General features: G+C 41.9%; 1 protein-coding gene across 1 annotated transcript in view; it reads right to left on the bottom strand.

Moving 5' to 3' along the window:
• The window catches only part of LOC120916242 (dispanin subfamily A member 2b-like), a 31,603-nt gene extending 11,992 nt beyond the window's left edge, over positions 1–19,611 (bottom strand). The window contains exon 1 of the mRNA XM_040327112.1: positions 19,399–19,611. Within this exon, the coding sequence (XP_040183046.1) occupies positions 19,399–19,500 (102 nt within the window). The 5' untranslated portion in view covers positions 19,501–19,611. The remainder of the gene's footprint in view (positions 1–19,398) is intronic.
• Positions 19,612–23,183: the final 3,572 nt, after the last annotated feature.

The following is a 23,183-nucleotide window of genomic DNA, read 5'->3' on the forward strand; positions in this document are numbered from 1 at the left end:
AAAACGCACTGGAACACATCAAAAACGTATCAAGAATGCATCAAAAATGCACTGGATCTCAGTACAGTGAAAAAAATAATGAAAAAAGAAGAAAAAAAGAATCTGAAAACGCACTAAAAATGCAGTGTTGGGCATCAAAAACTCATTAAAAGCACACAGAATGGATCTGGGGCGCACTTTTTTTTTGGTGTGAACCAGCCAGACCATGCTGCATTTTTCCTGCACTGAACTCTACTGGAACGTGGTAAAATGCATTAAAAAACGCACTGGAACACATCAAAAATGCTTAAAAAAATGCACCAAAAATGCACTGGACCTCAGAACAGTAAAAAAAAAAATGCACTGGACCTCAGAACAGTAAAAAAAAAAACAAAAAAAAAAAACGCACTGGACCTCAGAACAGTAAAAAAAAATGCACTGGACCTCAGAACAGTAAGGAATAAAAAAAAAAAAAGCACTGGATCTCAGAACAGTAAAAAAAAAAAAAATGCACTGGACCTCAGAACAGTAAGGAATAAAAAAAAAAAAAAGCACTGGATCTCAGAACAGTAAAAAAAAAAAAAAATGCACTGGACCTCAGAACAGTAAAAATAAATAAATAAATAAATGCACTGGACCTCAGAACAGTAAAAAAAAAAAAAAAACTGCACTGGACCTCAGAACAGTAAAAAAAAAAAAAAAATGCACAGGACCTCAGAACAGTAAAAAAAAAAAAAAAAAATGCACTGGACCTCAGAACAGTAAAAAAATAAAAAATGCACTGGACCTCAGAACAGTAAAAATAAATAAATAAATAAATGCACTGGACCTCAGAACAGTAAAAAAAAAAAAACTACACTGGACCTCAGAACAGTAAAAAAAAAAAAAAAAAAAAATGCACTGGACCTCAGAACAGTAAAAAAAAAATAACATTCAATTACAATTGCGTAGTAATTGTATACGTTATAATATTATTCTTTTTTTATTTGATATTTTTTTCCCCCATGAAAGTAGAGTGACCCTTTAAATGTTGTGTTGGTTGTTCTCGGTCTGGGCGGTGGGAAAGTTGGGCGCGGCCTTTTACCCAAAGCGCTGCCAGGTTGGGTTTAAATCGCCCCCCGGAGGGGTCCCAGCCTGGGATGAGTCGCCGGGACCGTTCTCCGGATGGCATGCGAACACACATCCTGTTTTTGTTAAACTGGATGGAAACATTTGGGAAAGACGAGCGCCATTTTTTTTATTTATGTCTCTTCTAAGAAGAGTTAATGTTTTATTTTTATGAAACGCAGACTCTCAGAAATGTAACGCTGAGCACATGTGACTGTTCTACCACCGGAAAAAAAAAGGAAAAGAGACCCTGTCATTATTCACTCCAACTACAATATTCCTATAAGATGTCATGTGATGTATAATATGTATGTTAAAAACATCCCAAAGCCCGAAGACTGGTTCTGGGTGTCGCCATCAGAGGAATCATTGGAAATAGTTTTCAGGTCTCAGGGAATCCCAGCTAAGACCAGTTCATTGGTGATCAGTGGGAAGAATGTTCCTTACATTGGTGATCAGTGAGAAGAATGTTCCTTACATTGGTGATCAGTGGGAAGAATGTTCCTTACATTGGTGATCAGTGAGAAGAATGTCCCTTACATTGGTGATCAGTGAGAAGAATGTCCCTTACATTGGTGATCAGTGAGAAGAATGCCCCTTACATTGGTGATCAGTGAGAAGAATGTTCCTTACATTGGTGATCAGTGGGAAGAATGTTCCTTACATTGGTGATCAGTGGGAAGAATGTTCCTTACATTGGTGATCAGTAAGAAGAATGTTCCTTACATTGGTGATCAGTGAGAAGAATGTCCCTTACATTGGTGATCAGTAAGAAGAATGTTCCTTACATTGGTGATCAGTGAGAAGAATGTCCCTTACATTGGTGATCAGTAAGAAGAATGTCCCTTACATTGGTGATCAGTGGGAAGAATGTCCCTTACATTGGTGATCAGTGAGAAGAATGTTCCTTACATTGGTGATCAGTGAGAAGAATGTCCCTTACATTGGTGATCAGTGGGAAGAATGTTCCTTACATTGGTGATCAGTGAGAAGAATGTCCCTTACATTGGTGATCAGTGAGAAGAATGTTCCTTACATTGGTGATCAGTGGGAAGAATGTTCCTTACATTGGTGATCAGTGGGAAGAATGTTCCTTACATTGGTGATCAGTGAGAAGAATGTCCCTTACATTGGTGATCAGTAAGAAGAATGTTCCTTACATTGGTGATCAGTGAGAAGAATGTCCCTTACATTGGTGATCAGTAAGAAGAATGTTCCTTACATTGGTGATCAGTGAGAAGAATGTCCCTTACATTGGTGATCAGTGGGAAGAATGTTCCTTACATTGGTGATCAGTGAGAAGAATGTCCCTTACATTGGTGATCAATGGGAAGAATGTTCCTTACATTGGTGCTCAGTGAGAAGAATGTTCCTTACATTGGTGATCAGTGAGAAGAATGTCCCTTACATTGGTGATCAGTGGGAAGAATGTCCCTTACATTGGTGATCAGTGGGAAGAATGTCCCTTACATTGGTGATCAGTGAGAAGAATGTCCCTTACATTGGTGATCAGTGAGAAGAATGTCCCTTACATTGGTGATCAGTGAGAAGAATGTTCCTTACATTGGTGATAAGTGGGAAGAATGTCCCTTACATTGGTGATCAGTGGGAAGGATGTCCCTTACATTGGTGATCAGTGAGAAGAATGTCCCTTACATTGGTGATCAGTGGGAAGGATGTTCCTTACATTGGTGATCAGTGGGAAGAATGTTCCTTACATTGGTGATCAGTGAGAAGAATGTCCCTTACATTGGTGATCAGTGGGAAGAATGTCCCTTACATTGGTGATCAGTGGGAAGAATGTCCCTTACATTGGTGATCAGTGAGAAGAATGTCCCTTACATTGGTGATCAGTGAGAAGAATGTCCCTTACATTGGTGATCAGTGGGAAGAATGTCCCTTACATTGGTGATCAGTGAGAAGAATGTCCCTTACGTTGGTGATCAGTGAGAAGAATGTCCCTTACATTGGTGATCAGTGAGAAGAATGTCCCTTACATTGGTGATCAGTGGGAAGAATGTTCCTTACATTGGTGATCAGTGGGAAGAATGTCCCTTACATTGGTGATCAGTGGGAAGAATGTCCCTTACATTGGTGATCAGTGAGAAGAATGTCCCTTACATTGGTGATCAGTGGGAAGAATGTTCCTTACATTGGTGATCAGTGGGAAGAATGTTCCTTACATTGGTGATCAGTGAGAAGAATGTCCCTTACATTGGTGATCAGTGGGAAGAATGTTCCTTACATTGGTGATCAGTGAGAAGAATGTTCCTTACATTGGTGATCAGTGGGAAGAATGCTCCTTACATTGGTGATCAGTGAGAAGAATGTTCCTTACATTGGTGATCAGTGAGAAGAATGTTCCTTACATTGGTGATCAGTGGGAAGAACGCTCCTTACATTGGTGATCAGTGAGAAGAATGTCCCTTACATTGGTGATCAGTGGGAAGAATGTCCCTTACATTGGTGATCAGTGGGAAGAATGTCCCTTACATTGGTGATCAGTGAGAAGAATGTCCCCTACATTGGTGATCAGTGAGAAGAATGTCCCTTACATTGGTGATCAGTGGGAAGAATGTCCCTTACATTGGTGATCAGTGAGAAGAATGTCCCCTACATTGGTGATCAGTGAGAAGAATGTCCCTTACATCAAAGGTCAATGGGAAGAATGCTCCTTACATCTGAAAAGGAAAGTACGGGAAGTGACACTATTTAAGTGCAGTTATAATTAACCAAATTATCATTCCTTTGTTGACTCCTTGGTATTCTTGGACCTAGTCCTCGGTTCATTAGGTTCCAATATAATCACGAAAAACCACTTCAAAACCACAGCTGGCAACTCCTACATTCATTCCAGCAGTTGTCATCATCCCAGATGGAAACAAAATATCCTTAAAAGCCAGTTCCACCGACTTCGCAGAAATTGTACACTAGATGGCGACTACCTAAATCAGAGTAAGATATTTAAACAAAAATTCTTGGACAAATGATATTCTGTTGAGCCCGTATAAAGAAACTGTCCACCAATACATCAACCCCCCCAACCAGACTACCCTTACAGGAAGAGAGAAATCCTATCTGTTTTATCACACAATTTCATTTTCCGGCTCCCAAGAGATTAAAACATTTGTGCGAGCAAGAAACATACTGGATTTTTACCCTAAATACTCTGACTCTGTTTGGACTCAATGAAGAAATCGAAACTAACACTATCATATGATCCACTTTCAACATACACACAAATTTCACACAATTTCATTTGCAATACAAAAACATGGAAAAAGTCAGTCAAAAGTCATTGGAAAATATTGCTTTAGGATCCAGAACTTGGACCCTCACTACCCCCCATCAAGCCCAAGTTCACGTATTGTCGAGCTTGCAACATTAAAAGCAAGATCACCCCCAGCAAACTTCAAAAGAAAGAAAATAACATCAGACTATAAAGCAAAGAATTCCCCAATCTAATAGGGATGTGCAAATGTTTCAAGAAAAAATGCTTGACATGTTCCTTTGTACAACATGGCCAACAATCCTTCAAATCTAATGGAAAAGGATATCTAATTTCCCAGTTTCACTCTTGCTCTACCAACTTTGTGATCTACGCTCTCACGTGTCCCTGTGCCTATTATATATTAGTAGAACAATTTGATCTTGGGGAACATTGACGTTCCATTGAACAATATAAAGGTAAATATAGTGCACCCAAACATTTCAAAGCCACTTATAACAAATCCAAAGGTAACCTCAAAGTCTGGATATTGGACCACATCCCCAGTATCGGCTCCGAAGCAGAGAGATTCTAAAAACTGTGCGAGCAAGAAACATACTGGATTTTTACCCTAAATACTCTGACACCGTTTGGACTCAATGAAGATATCGAAACTAACGCTATCATATCATCCATTTTCAACATACACACAAATTTCACACAATTTCATTTGCAATACAAAAAACATAAAAAAAGTCATCAAAAGTCACTGGGAAATATCGCTTCAGGATCCAGAACTTGGACCCTCACTACCCCCTCCAAAATGTTTTAAGAAAAATGCTTGACGTGTTCCTTAGTACAACATGGACAAAAATCCTTCAAATCTAATGGAAAACGATTTCTAATTTCCCAGTTTTACCAACTTTGTGATCTACGCTCTCACGTGTCCCTGTGACCTATTATATATTAGTAGAACAAATCGATCTTTACATGTTAGATTTGGGGAACATCGACGTCCCATTGAACAAGATAAAGGTAAATATAGTGTGCCCAAACATTTCAAAGCCACTTATAACAAATCCAAAGATGACCTCAAAATCTGGATATTGAACCACATCCCCAGTACCGGCTCCGAAGCAGAGAAATTCTAAAAACTGCGTGAGCAAGAAACATACTGGATTTTTATCCTAGATACTCTGACTCTGTTTGGACTCAATGAAGAAATGACCAACAATCCTTCAAATCTAATGGAAAAGGATATCTAATTTCCCAGTTTTACTCTTGCTCCACCAACTTCATGATCTACGCTCTCACATGTCCCCGTGGCCTATTATATATTAGTAGAACAATTTGATGTTGGGGAACATTGACGTTCCATTGAACAAGATAAAGGTAAATAGAGTGCGCCCAAACATTTCAAAGCCACTTATAACAAATCCAAAGATGACCTCAAAGTCTGGATATTGGACCACATCCCCAGTATAGGCTCCGAAGCAGAGAGATTCTAAAAACTGTGCGAGCAAGAAACATACTGGATTTTTACCCTAAATACTCGGACTCAGTTTGGACTCAATGAAGAAATCAAAACTAACGCTATCATATGATCCACTTTCAACAGTATATCACCCATAATATCTTCCAGTACATTGTCCAGTCTTGTTGTCCATCCGTACAGCTCAGATTATCCATCTTTACAAGACAGTGTCAAACTCCACCAATGTCCACCTCCACACATAAACAACTCTCTGTATCATGAACATAACAACAATGCGTTCATACTTCCCTCTTTTACCTATTTATTTATTTACATTTCTTTATACATATTTATCCATCTGTACAAAGTCACATAAGTCCCCTTTCCTAGGCCGAGCTTATGGTAGGCCACCACATATGCTTAGTTTTATAAAGTTCTGTTTTACGTTTATTTTAACTGTGAAGAAACCTTTCCGTATTTAATGATGAAATCTCTTAGTCCTCAATGTTGACCGTAAAGTGAATAACTCAACACCAAGTTCACTATATGGACCACTTATGTATTTGTACATGTTTATCATTTCCCCCCTTAATCTTCTCTTCTCAAGAGAGAACAAATTCAGTTCCTCTAATCTTTCCCTATAGCTGAGCTCCTCCATGCCTCTTATCAGTTTGGTTGCACTTGCAACCCCTAGTAGTCAACAGACAATACATGTCAGTTACACCCTGTACATGGTGGAGGATGTCCAACTGTTACATTCCGATAGTGACAAGAGGTGCTGGAATTCATCCAGCTCGCAAATCCTCCAGCTTCATCCAAAACATTAAAGGTGTGGTCCACCTTCTGCATAAAAAATAATACATGTACCCATATTGAGTAAAAAAATATTTTTAATATCATTAAATGTATTCGTTTTCTGAAGCCTTCAAAGCATTGCAGCTACAATCATTACACAGCTCAGGCTCCTGCAGACTATTCCTCCAACGGCAGGTCTGTCCATTGGCTTTGGAGCTGAACCAAATGTCAATGGACTATAAGTGTGGTGGCAGATAGGACTTGTAGCGTCTCCATTCACCAATCTCTGTGAACGGTTGATGTGGCTCTTAGTGGATCTGCCTACCAAAATAAATGACAGAAGCCTGCAGGGGAAAGGATGCCCAGATTCAGTAAGGGGGGGTCTGTTTGGGGGATGGGGGTTGCAGACTGAGACAATGCTTAATTTTACACTCTAAAATAGGCATGCCCAGGGGGTGTGCCAGGTGGGCCTGGACACACCCGAATTTCCCCGTACGCCAAAGCCAATTATTATAAGGCAGTACAGCCTGTCCTCCTGTACCGGGCCCGTGTCCTTGTGTTTAAAAGGGGGGCCTGGGCTGTGCTGCCTCATTGCAGATACCGATACTCTTGTTCCTTCCCCTGCAGCGCTAATGGCGTCTTCTCCTCTTCCCCCCTCCGGCTGCCCTGCAGGGGATCAGTTCTAGCATCTGCTCCCCCATCCTGTCATCTGTCACTTTCTCAGTCTTTAATGTAGGACATCAGGCAGTGGCGGCTGGTGGTATATTTTTGTTTGGCGGGGGGCGGCAATCCATCCAACGCCACCCTTACCCCCCCCCCGGTCAGTCAGCCGGGTCTGTACTTATCCCGTCTAGGTCACAGGCTTCCTCTGGGTGGCAGCTTCACCCTGCATCTACTCCTTCCTCGTCTTCATGGAGCCGAGGCTTTCCCTGAACATCCTCCCTCCTCCTCCTCGGGGCCCAATAGGATTGCTTCTTCTCTTGACCAATTAGGTCTCAGAACCCGGTTCCTGAGCCGGCATTGGCCAAGAGGAGAATCAAGAAGATATTAGCGAATATTAATTCGCCATTGTCACCCAACAGGGTGGGCTCGGGGCGCAGTGCTCTGCGCCCCCGAGCCCACCCTTTTTTAAACCAATTAGAGCTTCAGGCTCTAATCATGTGCTTCAAAACAAAACAAAACATTGGAATCCATGTAGATTAAGGGCAGTTAAAAAAAACAATAAAGAAAAATCGAAAAAAAAACAAAAAAACGAAGATATAAACAAATAAAATATATATATAAAAAATGAAGGACCCGTTCACGTGTGCTTTGCATTCTGTAGTTTATGGCTGCATGGCTGCAAAGCATAAAAAAAGTTTATAAAAAATAATTATATATGTGTGTATATATTTATATATTTCTGAAAAAAAAATATTATATAAAAAAATAAATGTTATATATATATATATATATATATATTGTATAGCTTTTATCATTTAATCCTCTAAATTTCAAGATAACCAAATTAAACAGATTCAAGTTACGCAAGAAGTAGCAAGCAGACCATTAATCCTAATCCCATGGCAACCCTTGGCAGTCAACAGACCATTAAATGTCCATGTACATGGAGGAGGATGTCCAGCTGTTACATTCCAACAGTGACAAGAGGTGACATTCCTCCAGTTTGCAAATTCTCCAGCTTCAGCAAAAATTTAAAACAATAAGGCTTCATTTCCATGGACGTTTTTACAGCCACTTTTCTGAGCGTTTTTTGCAGCTTAAAAACAGCTCTCCATGTTAGTCTATGGCCTCATGCCCACCATGACGTTTTTGAGCTGTAGATGGCTGAGCCGTTTTTAAGCTGCAAAAAAAAAAACCAGGACCAGTGCGTTCTGAAGCTTCCATAGTAGAGCTGTAAAAACGCCAGACGTTAAAAAACGCTCAAAAACGCGCAAAAACGCTACCGCGGCGTTTTTGAGCTCTAGCTCAAAAAATAAATAAATAAATAAATAAACATGGACAGGCGTTTTTAAGCTTCAAAAAAGGCTAAAGAAAGTGGCTGTAAAAACATCCATGGAAATGAAGCCTAAAGGTGTGGTCCACAAAAAATAAATAATACATACACCTATATTAATTAAACAAATATTTTTGTTATCATTAAATTATTAATTTAATCGCTTTCTGGAGTCTTCAAAGCATCAAAACCGCAATCAGTGCAAAGCTCAGGCTCCTGCAGACTATTCTTTCAGCCACAGGACTTTCCATTGGCTATGGAGCTGAACGCAATATCAATGGACTATAAAGCTCTATTCACACCAAAGCGTTTTTACATGCTTTCTGCAGAAACACAGAACATGTCTTTTAACAAGGGGCAGAGGCGTTGCTAGGGGGGTGCGGGGGGTGCGGTCCGCACCCGGGGGACACCCGCTAGAGTCAAGGGGTCGCTATGGATCAAATCAATGCATTTTTTTGTGCCTCTTTGCGCATATTTGGAAAGGGTCAGGGACTTTTTTAAACGTAAAATGCTGCTTTTATTTTTTGTTGTTGCTTTTTTTGGTTAAATAGACTTTAACGGAGAAGCTGCAGAAAAGCATGTGGTGCTTTATAGCACATTTCTGATGTGTTTTGCATTATTTAATCTGCCCAAAAAAATTGCATAAAAATTGCAAAACGTGTGTCTGAAAATGTGGAAAGCACAGCAAAAAGCACTGAAGAATCACTCAAAAGCAACATGCATAGGTGTGAATAGAGCAGTGGTGGCCGCTACTAAGGGGTGCAGGGGCGCAGACCCCCCTAATCCACACGCCCAGCCCCTAATCTACATGCAGGGCATCGGGCGCATGGATTCCAATGTTTTTTTTTTTTAAGCATGTGATTGGAGCCGAACGCTCTATTTGGCTTCAAAAAAGGGGTGGGCTCGGGGCGCAGAGCACTGCGCCCTGAGCCCACCCAGTTGTGTGGCAATAGCAAATTCATATTCGCTATTGTCCTCCTGTTTCTCCTCCCGGGCCAATCAGGAAGTGTGGCTGGGAGTCCTAAGACCCCATTGGCCGGGAGGAGAAGCGATGGCCAGGACACGGAGGAGACAGCGGGGGGGGCGGGGAAGCCGCTGACTGCATGGGTTAAGTGCAGGGCTGATGGGGGGGGCAAGGGTGAGAAAACAAGCAAGCCGGGGACTGGGGGGGTTGGTGTGGGTATGTCCTAAGGTGGCGGGCTGGAGCAACAAGGGGGGAAGGGTTAGTGTGGGGTAGCAGGCTGGAGAGTCTGAAAAAAGAACTGAAAAAAAAAAATAACAATATGGAACAACTCTGGTCCCAGTGTTGCTAAACGCAGCAAAGGCTCTGATCCCAAAAAATTGGTTACTTCCTAAGAGGCCATCAATTAAAGAGTGGATAGAAAGGGTGGAATATATAGAAGAGATGGAGTATCTTGCCTGTGGAGAGACAGGAGAAGAGGACAAATACAGGGCGGTTTGGGAAAAATGGAAAGTGTTTAAATCTACAGAAAAGTTTGTCCGGGGAATGGTAGAAGCATAGATAGGTGAGAAACCAAATAGAAGATTGCATGGCACACAGATCCGGGGAAGGGGGGGAAAAAAAAAAAAAAAAAAAGGTTAGTTATGTTACAATAGTAAGTAACGCAGTCAGACCTGTTAATGGGTAAAAGAATAATGAATGGCTCAAAAACATCAAATCTGTAACCGTATAATAGAAAAGGAATCTAAACATATAATTAATATAAAGAAAAAAAAAAAAAAAGGAAATGAAAGGAAAAAAAGAAAAAAAAAGAAAAATAAACTCCACGGATGATGCGAAGCCACAAGAGAGACGCTAAGGGCGGTCGAACCGTGAGCTTGTCCCGCGGTCATACGTGAGCAGAGTCTGACGTGAAAAAAAAAAAAAAAAGTGGCGGGCTGGAGCAACAAGGGGGGAAGGGTTAGTGTGGGGTAGCAGGCTGGAGAGTCAAGGGGGTAAGGGTTAGTATGGGGTGGCAGGCTGGAGCATCAAGGGGGGAAGAGTTAGTGTGGCAAGCTGGGGCAACGGGGGGGGGGGGTTTCTGTGGTCTGGTCTGTCTGCTGCCCCCCCGACCGATGGAGCACCCCACCGATGGAATGGAGCCTAAGTGTGGTGTATATAGATAGGACTTGTAGCTTCTCCATTCACCGATCTCTGTGAACAGAAGTAACGTCACCGGCATCGGGTTGGACCAAGGCAGGGCTGGAATCTTGTCAATCAGGGCAGCAGTGTGAAGGCTATTGGCCAATAGAAGGAGGCCAATAGAAGGAGCAGCCAGCTCTGAGCGCGTAGCCTTCACCACTGCAGCCCTGATTGACCAAATTCCAGCCATGCGTTGGTCCAGCCATACGCCGGTGACGTCACTTCTGGGTCAGCGCGGGGCTTCCTGTTTCATGGTTCCTGGAAAAACACTGTGATCCATTCCAGTCAGCAGCCCAATCCTTTCCAGCTACCCAGAACAGCAGGTGGGACACGCAGAGCCATGTGGAATGCCAGGACTGCACATTACTTTGACGAGCGTGCATCTTCTATCATCTTGTAAGTGTTTATAATATTATCCTATTAAAGTCATCATTTTTATACTACACTCAGGTTGGCGCCTCCCCCTCCCTGTTTTTTTCCCTTACATGTCCTGCAGATTTATGGACACACTCTGAATGGTGGCTTCCTTCATTTTTAACCCTTAATACCCCTTTCTTTCCCAACCACCCAACTTATGGATACATCACCATCCAGCTATTATAGCCATAGACCATGGGTCTTCAAACAATGGCCCTCCAGTTGTTCAGGAACTACAATTCCCATCATGCCTCGTCATGTCTGTGAATGTCAGAGTTTTACAATGCCTCATGGGATGTGTAGTTCCGCAAAAGCTGGAGGGCCGTAGTTTGAGGATCCCTGCCATAGACTATACCCCTAAGAATTACTCCATTTTAAACACCAGATAACACTCACCATATTGCTATTTGGCTTGCTGGAAACTGCCAGTCACACGGAAGAATCCAGAGTAAGGAGTCGGGTGCAGATATCATGCCTGCACTGGTTGTTTGGCAACATTATCAAGAAAGGATGTTGGTGGATAATTGCCTTATAATGAAGGATAATTATACCTCTGACAATCCAGCTAAGGAAGGTTGCCTGCAGATATGAGATTTTTCCAGGCCATAAAAGATCAGGAGACATATTCCAGAAGATAATTTCTAACACCTTCTGGCTGACCAGTCAGTAAAAGAGTAAAAAAAAAGTGAATTTTCTTGGATGTGTTCAGGGCCGATCCTGGGCAGGTGCGCGGGGTGCAGCCCAACCGGGCGCCACAGAGGTGGGGGCACCAGAGTGCTTCCCTCTCTCCTCCTCTTCCTCTCCTTGTCTGTGTCCAGAGGTGGCTCTCTCCGCCGGCAACTGACAGGAGCGAATCAGAGGAGGAGAGACTTTGCCGCTGCCGTCGCTGTGTTTCTTGCTCAAGCCCATCCCCCCTCCCTCCTCCTGTTAGAGGAGGAGAGTGAAGCAGTCAGAGATTGGAGTGGCTGTTTCTGTGTGGAGATAGACCAGCCGCAAGGTGACTACAGTCTCTGACCATCTCCTGTACTATGTCTGCAGTCTCTGACCATCTCCTGTACTATGTCTGCAGTCTCTGACTATCTCCTGTACCATGTCTGCAGTCTCTGACTATCTCCTGTACTATGTCTTCAGTCTCTGACCATCTACTGTACTATGTCTGGGGGCTCTTTCTAACAGACTCTCTAACAGAAGCCCTCTTTGTGTGCATCAGAGACTCCCCTCCAGGTTTTTATTAGTGTACGCTCCTCCTGTATTTTCTTTATTGCTAAAAGATCATGGGAGGATCCCAGGGTAACGAAGACTTCTTAGGGGAGCATTTCTGTGTTTGAGTTGTTGCCATAGAAACATGTGTAAAGGGGAGGAGTTGGTAAGATGACCACGCCCATGTGGGGGCGACATAAATATTTCTGCACCCAGGCGTCTGTGACCCTAGGATCGTGTTCCAGTGTTCCCATGTGCATGCTTGACCACAGTGAGCATGTTCATGTTATGAGGCCTCCACATAAGGACTGCGGTGGTTGGACCCTCTGACCACCATCTCATGTATGGAAGGTCTAGAAACCTGCACTGGGATCTTGGCACCGCATGCTCTAGGCCAGGGGTCTCCAAACTTTTAAAACAAAGGGCCAGTTTATTGTTGTTAAGACTTTAGGAGGGCCACATCTGGCCCTTGGGCCACAGTTTGGAGACCCCTGCTCTAGGCAAAGGACTGCAGGCTGTCGGCATAGAGGCTTCCAGTTCAGAATGGGGTATGTTATAAGGTAAGGGTTTCACCATTTTAGGGGCTAGGGGCATGTTATTTGGCACACTATAATGGCATTGTGTGGCTCAAGCATTATGGGACGGTTTAAGAGTAAGGCTCCATTCACACCTAGGCGGACGAAATCGCTGCGTTTTGTCGCCGCAAATCGCGGTACAAATAGCGGCGTTTTGTACCGCGATTTGCGGCGACAAAACACCGGTATTGTCCGCCCAGATGTGCCCCAGAATGACCCCCTCTATGGAGATGCTTCCCATCTCCCAGCCGAAAGGTCCGGGACCTTTTTTCAGGCGATAGGCGTCAGGCGTCCGGCGTTCAGCGTGGAGATGTGAACCATCTCCATAGAGGGACATGTATTTCCAGCCCTCTGGCGGCAGCGGCGTAGTGCTACAGGCGTAAAAACGCCTAGATGTGAATGCGGTCTTAGAGTTAGAGTGAGGGTTTGGGGCCGGGGGATTCTAATAATTATTGAAAATGGTTTGATTTTAGAATGATGGGGGGAGGGGGGGGTAAATGCAAGGGCTAAGGTTTGGAGGAGTTCAATGTTAAAGATTAATCATTATGGTTGGGGAGTGTAAGAGTTGAGTGTTATGGAAATGAGAGTAATAGAAGGTTAAGTGCTATGGTTGATTTGGGGGTTATGTGTCAGCGTTATATGACTGGGTGAAGAAATATGCTGGTTTAGTCTTGGAGTTGGGGTTGGGGTTGGGGGGGGGGGGAGGGAGGTTTTGTAATAGCAACTGGATAAAGTGCTAGGGTTGAAGTTGGGGTGGGGTTAGGGTCATTACGGATAAGATCAGGGGCGGACTGACCATTGAGGCACTCGAGCACTGCCTGAGGGCCCCATGCTACTAGGGGGCCCCATCAGGGTTGCCAGGCTCAGTAAAACCAGGGACAGTATGTAAAAATCTGTGTTTTTTTTACATCTGTCCCTGATATGTCCAAAACCGACATGCTTTTGATGTGAAAATCCTTAGATTTTAGCTGCCCCGCCTCTGTACTGCCTCCTGGCTTGGTGGCCATCTGTAAGCCCGGGGGCCCCATAATCTTCTATTGCCCGGGGGCCCCAATGAGTTGTCAGTCCGCCCCTGGATAAGATAATGTGACTGGGTTAAATGATAGGGTAGGAGATTAGTGTTAGAATGGGGGTAAGAGTTATGGAACAGGGTTACAGGTTGGGTGTTAAAAGTTATTGGACAGGGTTAAGGTTTGGCGGTAAGAGTAATGGTAAGGGTTTAAGGGTGGGTGGTAAAAGTTATGGATTGGGGTCAAGGTTTGAGGGTAAGAGTATTGGTAAGGGTTTAAGGGTGGGTGGTAAAAGTTATGGATTGGGGTCAAGGTTTGAGGGTAAGAGTAATGGTAAGGTTTTAAGGGTGGGTGGTAAAAGTTATGGATTGGGGTCAAGGTTTGAGGGTAAGAGTAATGGTAAGGGTTTAAGGGTGAGTACTAAAAGTTATGGGACAAGGTCAAGGTTTGAGGATAAGCGTGATGGACAGGGATAAAGGTTGGGTGGTAAAAGTTACAGGACAGTGTTAAGGTTTGGGGGGTAAGAGGTATGGACAAGGTTAGAGGTTTGGTGGTAAAGTTATGGGACAGGGTCAAGGTTTGGGGTTACAAGTTGTATGGTAAAAGTAATGACACATGATTGGTTACGTTTTAGGGTTCCTTGTGGAAGTTGGGTTGTGTTCAGGTATGAGAGGGTGAAAAATGGAGGGTTTAGTCTGGGTGATATCTAGTTACTTAGCCAAAAACTACCAGGAGCTGAGAACCAATTCACCACCTGAAGGCCCAAGTACCAAAAGTATTGGGACACCTGCCTTTACACGCACATGAACTTTAATGACATTCCAGTCTTAGTCTCTAGTGTTCAATATTGAGTTGGCCCCGCCCTTTGCAGTTATACCAGGCACTGAGGTCAGGCACTAATGCTGGACGAGAAGGCCTGGCTTGCCGTCTCTGCTCTAATTCATCCCAAAGGGTGTTCTATGAGTTAAGGTGCAGGCCAGTCAAGTTCCTCCACCCCAAACTCGCTCATTCATGTCTTTATGGACTTTGCTTTGTGCACTGGTCCAAATTATTTGGTGGGGGGGGGGGGGATTAGGGTGTGGCGTTGTTTTTACAACATCAGTGCCTGACCTCGCAAATTCCAACATCAGTGCCTGACCTCACAAATGCTCTTCTGGAAGAATGGTCAAACATTCCCATAGACACCCTCCTAAACCTTGTGGACGGCCTTCCCAGAAGAGTTGAAGCTGTTATAGCTACAAAGGGCGGGGCCAACTCAATATTGAACCCTACGGACTAAGACTGGGATGCCGTTAAAGTTCATGTGCATGTAAAGGCAGGTGTCCCAAAACTTTTGATAATATAGTGTAATTTTTTTAAGCTCTGAAGGACATGTAGGGTCAGCATCCACAGGCGTCCCCAAAACTTTTGGTAATATAGGGCCAGATTCACATAAGAGATACGACAGCGTATCTCCTGATACGCCGTCGTATCTCTGAGAGTATCTATGCGGCTGATTCATAGAATCAGTTACGCATAGATAGCCCTAAGATCCGACAGGTGTAATTGACTTACACCGTCGGATCTTAGGATTGATTGATTGATTTAATAGATTTATAATGCGCCAAATACTGACCCGTCAGGGCAGTGTCTAAGGATGCAATACTTCGGCCTCCGCTGGGTGGAGTTTGCGTCGTTTTCTAGAGTCGGGTATGCAAATTAGCTTTTACGGCGATCCACGAAGGTACGCAACGGTTTTTCCCGTCGTAAAGTTAAGAGTGCTATTAACATGGTGTAAAATTACTCCTCCATGTTAAAGTATGGCCGTCGTTCCCACGTCGAATTTTTTTTTTTTTTTTTGGCGTAAGTACGTTACGCACGTCGCCATTCACAAACACGTCGGGGCGCCGTAATTTCACGCAAAGCACGGCGGGAAAATTGCGAACGGAGCATGCGCAGAACGTCCGGCGCGGGAGCGCGCCTAATTTAAATGGTACACGCCCCATTTGAATTGGGCGGGCTTGCGCCGGACGGTTTTACGTTACACCGCCGTAAGTTTACACGCAAGTGCTTGGTGAGTCAGGCACTTGCGCTGAAAACTTGCGGCGGTTACGGGTTACGGGTTACGTTACGCCGCCGCATTTGTACCTGAATCTGGCCCATAGTGTATACCCAAGGTAGAATGTCTGCACCGATCTCTATTGTTCTCCTTGTGATTGGGAGTGCCTGTAGCATCCGCCCCATCCCTCACATAACACTTGTGTCAGCTTGGCAGAACATATTTGTTTACGTCTTCTTCACCCAACACCAGATAGTACATGTACACCTAATAGGTGTGAGGAAAGTCTAGTCTTCTCGGCAGATGTACCAGCAAGCCTGAATTTGTCTTCACTTTACCAAAATAGCTGAGCCAGAACAATGCCTCTTACACAACAAATTTCCCGGCATGGAAATATGTGACCCAACATGAGTTTGGCATGGGATGCACTTGGCATAGGGTGCAGCTTAACCCCCACATTGCTTTTGGTTGCTAGAAACTTTTTATATTAGTTCCATCATGTCTTATAAACATCTGTTCTCCACCCTCGGGGGGCGACACTTTACTACAGAACGGCACCAGTGGTCCGGCAAATACAACTTAAAGGTCCACCTACATTCGGGATAACTTTATTTTTTCAGTTCCAAAGTTGCCCATTTTTTTTTTATGTAGTAAAAATTTGGATTCTCCTTTCTTAAAAAAAAAAAAAAGAAACCAAACTAACCAGTGCTCCGAAGACCTGGTCCAAGTGGCAACTGCCTAAAATGACCCCTGTATGTATGCATGGGGACCTCAGACTGTAAACTCCTTGAGAGTAAGGACTGATGTAAATAATACTGTCCTTCAGGTTTTAGTGGCCAGTAAAAGTAGAAAATGGGAGGAACAGTGCCCAATCATTAGTGTCGGTGGGATGAATAGTGCCCCATCCTTGGTGTCAGTGGGAGGAATAGTGCCCCATCATTGGTATCAGTGGGAGGAATAGTGCCCCATCATTGGTATCAGTGGGAGGAATAGTGACCCATCATTGGTGTCAGTGGGAGGAATAGTGTCCCATCGTTGGTGTCAGTGGGAGGAATAGTGCCCCATCGTTGGTGTCAGTGGGAGGAATAGTGCCCCATCATTGGTGTCAGTGGGAGGAATAGTGCCCCCTTGTTGGTATCAGTGGGAGGAATAATGAATAATGAAAGTCAGTTCTAAAATAATAATAAATGAAAATGCAATTCTGAAAAAAATACAATAAAAATAAGGTGCAATAATAAAAAACAATAATAATATATATATATATATATATATATATATATATATATATATATATATATATATTTATTTTTAAATGGTTCCAAAATACAAGGAAAATTACCATCAACAGAGAATGATCTGTTAATAATATGATTGTAACGTGATTGGGTGTCGTTTCCTGTTTTTTTCAGACTAACCAAAAAAGTCATAGATAGTAGATCCCAAGTAATCTAAATGATCACGTGTTCTAATTTTTATTTTATTTTTTAAATGACAATAATCTTCCAACAATCTATGAGGTCATTTTTAAAACCAGCATCTTTCATAAAAATAAGTCAACCATTGTCAAATCTTTTTTTTTTTTTAACCAATCCTTATGAGAATAAACCATTGAATAATTGTCATATGGATCAAAAAAAAAAAAAATCCTTTGTCATTAAAAAAAAATAATTTTGGTAAAAAAAACATTTTTGTAAAAAAAATAATTTTTGTAAAAAAATAATTTTTGTAAAAAAATTCTAAAATCAACATAAATGCCATTCTGATAAAGAAATAAAAAAGCCAAGTGCAGAAAATGCACCAAAATACAAGAAAATGGCAATCAAAAGTGACTTATCTTCCAATAAACTAGGTCAGATGGGACAAAAACTTTTTGTCAGTAGCAAAACTTTTTTTTTTTGTAAAAATCAGTTCAAAAATAAAAATAAATGTGATTGCAACTCTGATTTAAAAAATAAAAATCAGGTACAATTAAAAAAAAAGTTCTAAAATACAAAGAAAATGAGCATCACCATTGAATAATCAATCTTCCAACAAGCTAGAAGATAATTTTTAAGTAATATTTTTCATAAAAATTCAATTCTTTTTATACCAATATTATGAGGAATAGCCATTGAATAACTGTCATATGGAGAAAAATAAAATGTCCTTTGTCATTAAAGTTTTTTTTTTTATTGTAAAAAAAGTCTAAAATCACTGTAAATGTTTTTTTGCGAGTCTGATAAAGAAAAAAAAAAAAGAAAAAATCTAAGTGCAGAAAATGCTCCAAAATAGCCACAATAGGCAAAATAGAATGGAAATGAAAATATCTTCCATTAAACTAGAGAAAATACAGTACTGTCTGTGATACTTTAGTTATTTATTTATTTTTACACTAACATAGTTCCATTAAACTATAAATAATTTTTTGTACCAACTTCTTTCATAAAAATGTAACCATTAAAAGTCATTTTTGTACCAACTTCTTTCATAAAAATGTAACCATTAAAAGTCATTTTTGTACCAACTTCTTTCATAAAAATGTAACCATTAAACGTTATTTTTGTACCAACTTCTTTTTATAAAAATGTAACCATTAAAAGTCATTTTTGTACCAACTTCTTTTTATAAAAATTTAACCATTAAAAGTCATTTTTTTACCAACTTCTTTCATAAAAATGTAACCATTAAAAGTAATTTTTGTACCAACTTCTTTTTATAAAAATGTAACCATTAAAAGTCATTTTTGTACCAACTTCTTTCATAAAAATGTAACTATTATTTTTGTAATTATGTAAAAATTGGGCAATCAGCCATTGTCTGATTCTTTTGTCATCATTGTAAGTTTTTCTTTTTTGTGAAAGCAAATTCTAAAATAACCATACATTTAAATTGTGATTCTCATTTAAATAATAAAAAAATAAATAAAAATAAAAATAAATACATTTCTTTTGTCATCAATGTAAGTTCTTTTTTTTATTGTGAAAACAGATCCTAAAAAAAATATACATTTAATTGTGATTCTCATTTAAATAAAAAAAAAAAAAAAAATACATTTCTTTTGTCATCAATATAAGTTTTTTTATTTTTTTATTGTGAAAACAAATTCTAAAATAACCATACATTTAATTTGTGATTCTCATTTAAATAATAATAAAAAAATAAAAATAAATACTACAAAATACAAGGAAAATTCAAGCTTAATTTGAAAAAATAAATAAATAAATAAAAAAAAAAAAAAAAAAAAAAAAAAAAAGCCTCTACAATTGATGGGTTTGTGGCCAGGAATGGAGAATCAATGTCACATTCTTTGAAGCAAACATAGATTTGCTGATATAAAATGTAACTTTTATTAAACTTGTAGTAAATACTTTGTTTTTGCAAAAAATAAATAAAAAATTCAGAGAGAGATTAAACGTATCTTAAAGGTTCGAAAAAAAAAAGGGTTCAGAGTGTATCTTTAAAATATTAGCAGCATACCTTTATTGAGAAGATCAAGGCAGCCAGCCCAATGGGACAGAAGCAACAGATGAGGCTAACAATGGACCAGATGAGATAATCCTTGTTCCTTGTTATTGCCATCGTCACAGGACAGGTAGCCAAATCCAAATGCTGGAACTTTTTTTTTTTTTTTTTACTCTTGTCTCTACTCCTTCCCTGCTGTGCAATGAAGTTTCTTTACTTTTGATAGAGTTTTATAACAGCTCCATAGGTGGAGTTTACTACAGAAAGGGTGGAGTTGGTTCCCCTCTTTTTTTCTTTTTCTTTTTTTGCCTGCCTCCCCCTCCCAAAAGCTACTTCCCTTATTCTAGACAAAACTTTTCCAACTTCTGTCCTCCTCTAGCTCTTCTGTGAAAAGGAGAAGCAATTACCCTTGTAGTTTCCAGCAAAAAAAAAATAATATATATATACACACACACACACACACACACACACACACACACACACAGTAAAACCTTGGTTTGAGAGCGTTTTGCAAGACAAGCAAAATGTTTTAATACATTATGCCTTGATATACAAGCGATGTCTTGATATAAGAGCAGCGTCATGTCACAACTGAGTATAAAAAAAGAAGAGAGGCGCCTCTAAGTGTAGCAATACGGTTACATTTAACAAAGGTACAACATTTAGCAACTTATTGCTACACTTAGGCCCCTTTCAGACTGGGGCGGGAGCCGCGGTGGCGGTATAACGCCGCTAAAAGTAGCGGCGCTATACCGCTGGGATTGCCGTGGAAATCAGCCGCTAGCGGTGCAGTATTAACCCCCGCTAGCGGCCGATAAAGGGTTAATACCGCCCGCAATGCGCCTATATAGAGGCGCATTGCGGGCGGTATTGCCGCGGTTTCCCATTGTTTTCAATGGGAAGGAGCGGTGAAGGAGCGGTATACACGCCGCTCCTCTCACCGCTCCAAAGATGCTGCTGACAGGAGATTTTTTTGTCTCCCGCCAGCGCATCGCCTCAGTGTGAAAGCCCTTCGGCTTTCACATTGAGGTAGCTGGGCAGGAGTTTTTCAGGCGGGATAGCAGCGCTATTTTTAGCGCTGTACCGCCTGAAAAACTCCTCAATGTGAAAGGGGCCTTAAAGGCGCCTCATTTCTCTTATACCATGTTAAAAAAAAAATGCTTTGATATACAATTGCTTTGGATTACAAGCACGTTTGTGGAACGAATAATGCTTGCAAACCAAGGTTTTACTGTACAGTATATTCTTCAAAAAGTTTCCACGCTTTTTCCTAAAAAAAAAACCAATAATAATAATTAAAAAATATATTTATATACAAAAATAATAATAATAATAATAATAATATATATAATTAAATATATATATATTTATATACAGTGGAAAAAATAAATAAAAAACAAATAATATATAATTAAAAAAATATATTTATATACAGTGTATATATGCAGCCACTGTGCCCCAACAAAAGCAGCCACTGTTCCCCATCAAATGCAGCCACCGTGCCCCATCAAATGCAGCCACTGTGCCCATCAAATGCAGCCACTGCACCCATCATATACAGCCTCTGTGCCCATCAATTGCAGACACTATGCCCATCATATGCAGCCTCTGTGCCCATAAAATCAGCCTCTGTGCCCATCATATGCAGCCACTGTGCCCCAACAAATGCAGCCACTGTGCCCCATCAAATGCAGCCACTGTGCCCATCAAATTCAGCCACCGTTCCCCATCAAATGCAGCCACTGTGCCCATCATATGCAGCCACTGTACCCATCATATGCAGCCTCTGTGCCCATGAAATACAGCCTCTGTGCCTATCATATGCAGCCTCTGTGCTCATCAATTGCAGACACTGTGCCCATCATATGCAGCCTCTGTGCCCATAAAATGCAGCCTCTGTGCCCATCATATGCAGCCTCTGTGCCCATGAAATGCAGCCTCTGTGCCCATCATATGCAGCCTCTGTGCCCATGAAATGCAGCCTCTGTGCCCATTATATGCAGACTGCAGGACGGGGTCACGCTTTGTAGTTGAAACTGCAGCAGCAAAGTTGAGCCTAGGTTCACACTGCTGCGAATTCAAAATCGCGATTTTACCGCGATTTCGCGGCCGGGATTTTGCCACGATTTTGCCGCGATTTCGGCCGCAATTTAATGTAAATCGCGGCCCGAAATCGCAAAAAGTAGTACAGGAACTACTTTTTGAAATCGCAGATGCGGCGTCGCACTGATTAGGACAGTGCCATTGCCGACAATTGCCGCCGATTTGAGATGCGATTTGACATGTCAAATCGCATCTCAAATCGTTCCAAATCGTACGTTGCATTTTATATGTGGAAACATTTTATTTATCTACTTCCCATATGTTGTACGTATTTAAACGACCTGACAACATGCAGTTAATACCCTGATCGTGGCTGCAGCTGCCCCTCCCGGTACCCTTTTTTTTTTCATCCACCAAACGTCCTTTGGCTAAACCCCAGACTGACAATGCAGAGTATGGGGCGCTGTAATTCAGGAAGGTGTGTTACTGGCCTGATCACCAGGTGAAAACAGAAGGGGGGTGGGAATAAATAAAAAAATAGAAAACGAATGCAGCCACCACATCTAATGGTGAGCTGCAATATATTATATTTTTGCTTTTGGGTTTATTGGTTGAACTAGACGGACTTGTGTCTTCTCCCAACCAGACTAACTATGTAACTATGGGGTTTATTTACTAAAACTGGAGAGTGTAAAAAATCTGCACAGTAACCAATCAGCTTCCAGGTTTTATTATCAAAGCTTAATTGAACAAGCTGAATTTAGAAGCTGATTGGCTCCCATGCACAGTTGCTCCAGATTCTGTGTGCTCCAGTTTTAGTAAATCTCTCCCATTGTGTAACTATGTAACCACTTTAATTGTATCACTGGCGGTGCGTCCATAAAGAGCGCAGGAGCACAGCCCCCCTCTCTCCTGCACCACTCTATCACCAATAGATAGATTCATGCACTGCATGAATCTATCTATTGTTGCTACTGCTGCCCCCTATTCAGGTGTCCGGCCCCTTGTCGGGCACCGGGCATCTGAATTACAGCAGCATTTTTTTAATAGTGCCTGATTAGAGCTGTCGGCTCTAACACCGACCCGCCTCTCAGCCAATCAGGTGTTCGGGTCTGGTTACCTGTCACCTGATTGGCTGAAGCAACAGGTGCTGTGATTGGACGACTATCAGGCATCCAATCATAGCAGAGGACGGGAGAAGACATGAGGACTCGGAGCATGGAGGACAGCACAGTGACCCGAGACAGGTAAGTGCTCGGTGGGCGGGAGATGCACACTGACAGCATTTGATGGGGCACAGTAGCGGGAATTGATGGGGCACAGTAGCGGGAATTGATGGGGCACAGTAGCGGGAATTGATGGGACACAGTAGCGGCAATTGATGGGGCACAGTAGCGGCAATTGATGGAGCACACTGGCAGCAATTGGTGGGGCACACTGGCGGCAATTGATGGGGCACACTGGCAGCAATTGATGGGCACAGTGGCAGCAATTGATGGGGCACACTGGCAGCAATTGATGGGGCACACTGGCAGCAATTGATGAGCACACTGGCAGCAATTGGTGGGGCACACTGGCAGAAATTGATGGGCACAGTGGCAGAAATTAATGGGGCACAGTGGCAGCAATTGATGGGGCACACTGGCAGCAATTGATGGGCACACTGGCATCAATTGAGGGGGCACACTGGCAGCAATTGATGGGCACAGTGGCAGCAATTGATGGGGCACACTGGCAGCAATTGATGGGCACAGTGG

This window comes from Rana temporaria, chromosome 10, assembly GCF_905171775.1.
Source record: "Rana temporaria chromosome 10, aRanTem1.1, whole genome shotgun sequence".
Classification (NCBI taxonomy): Eukaryota; Metazoa; Chordata; class Amphibia; order Anura; family Ranidae; genus Rana; species Rana temporaria.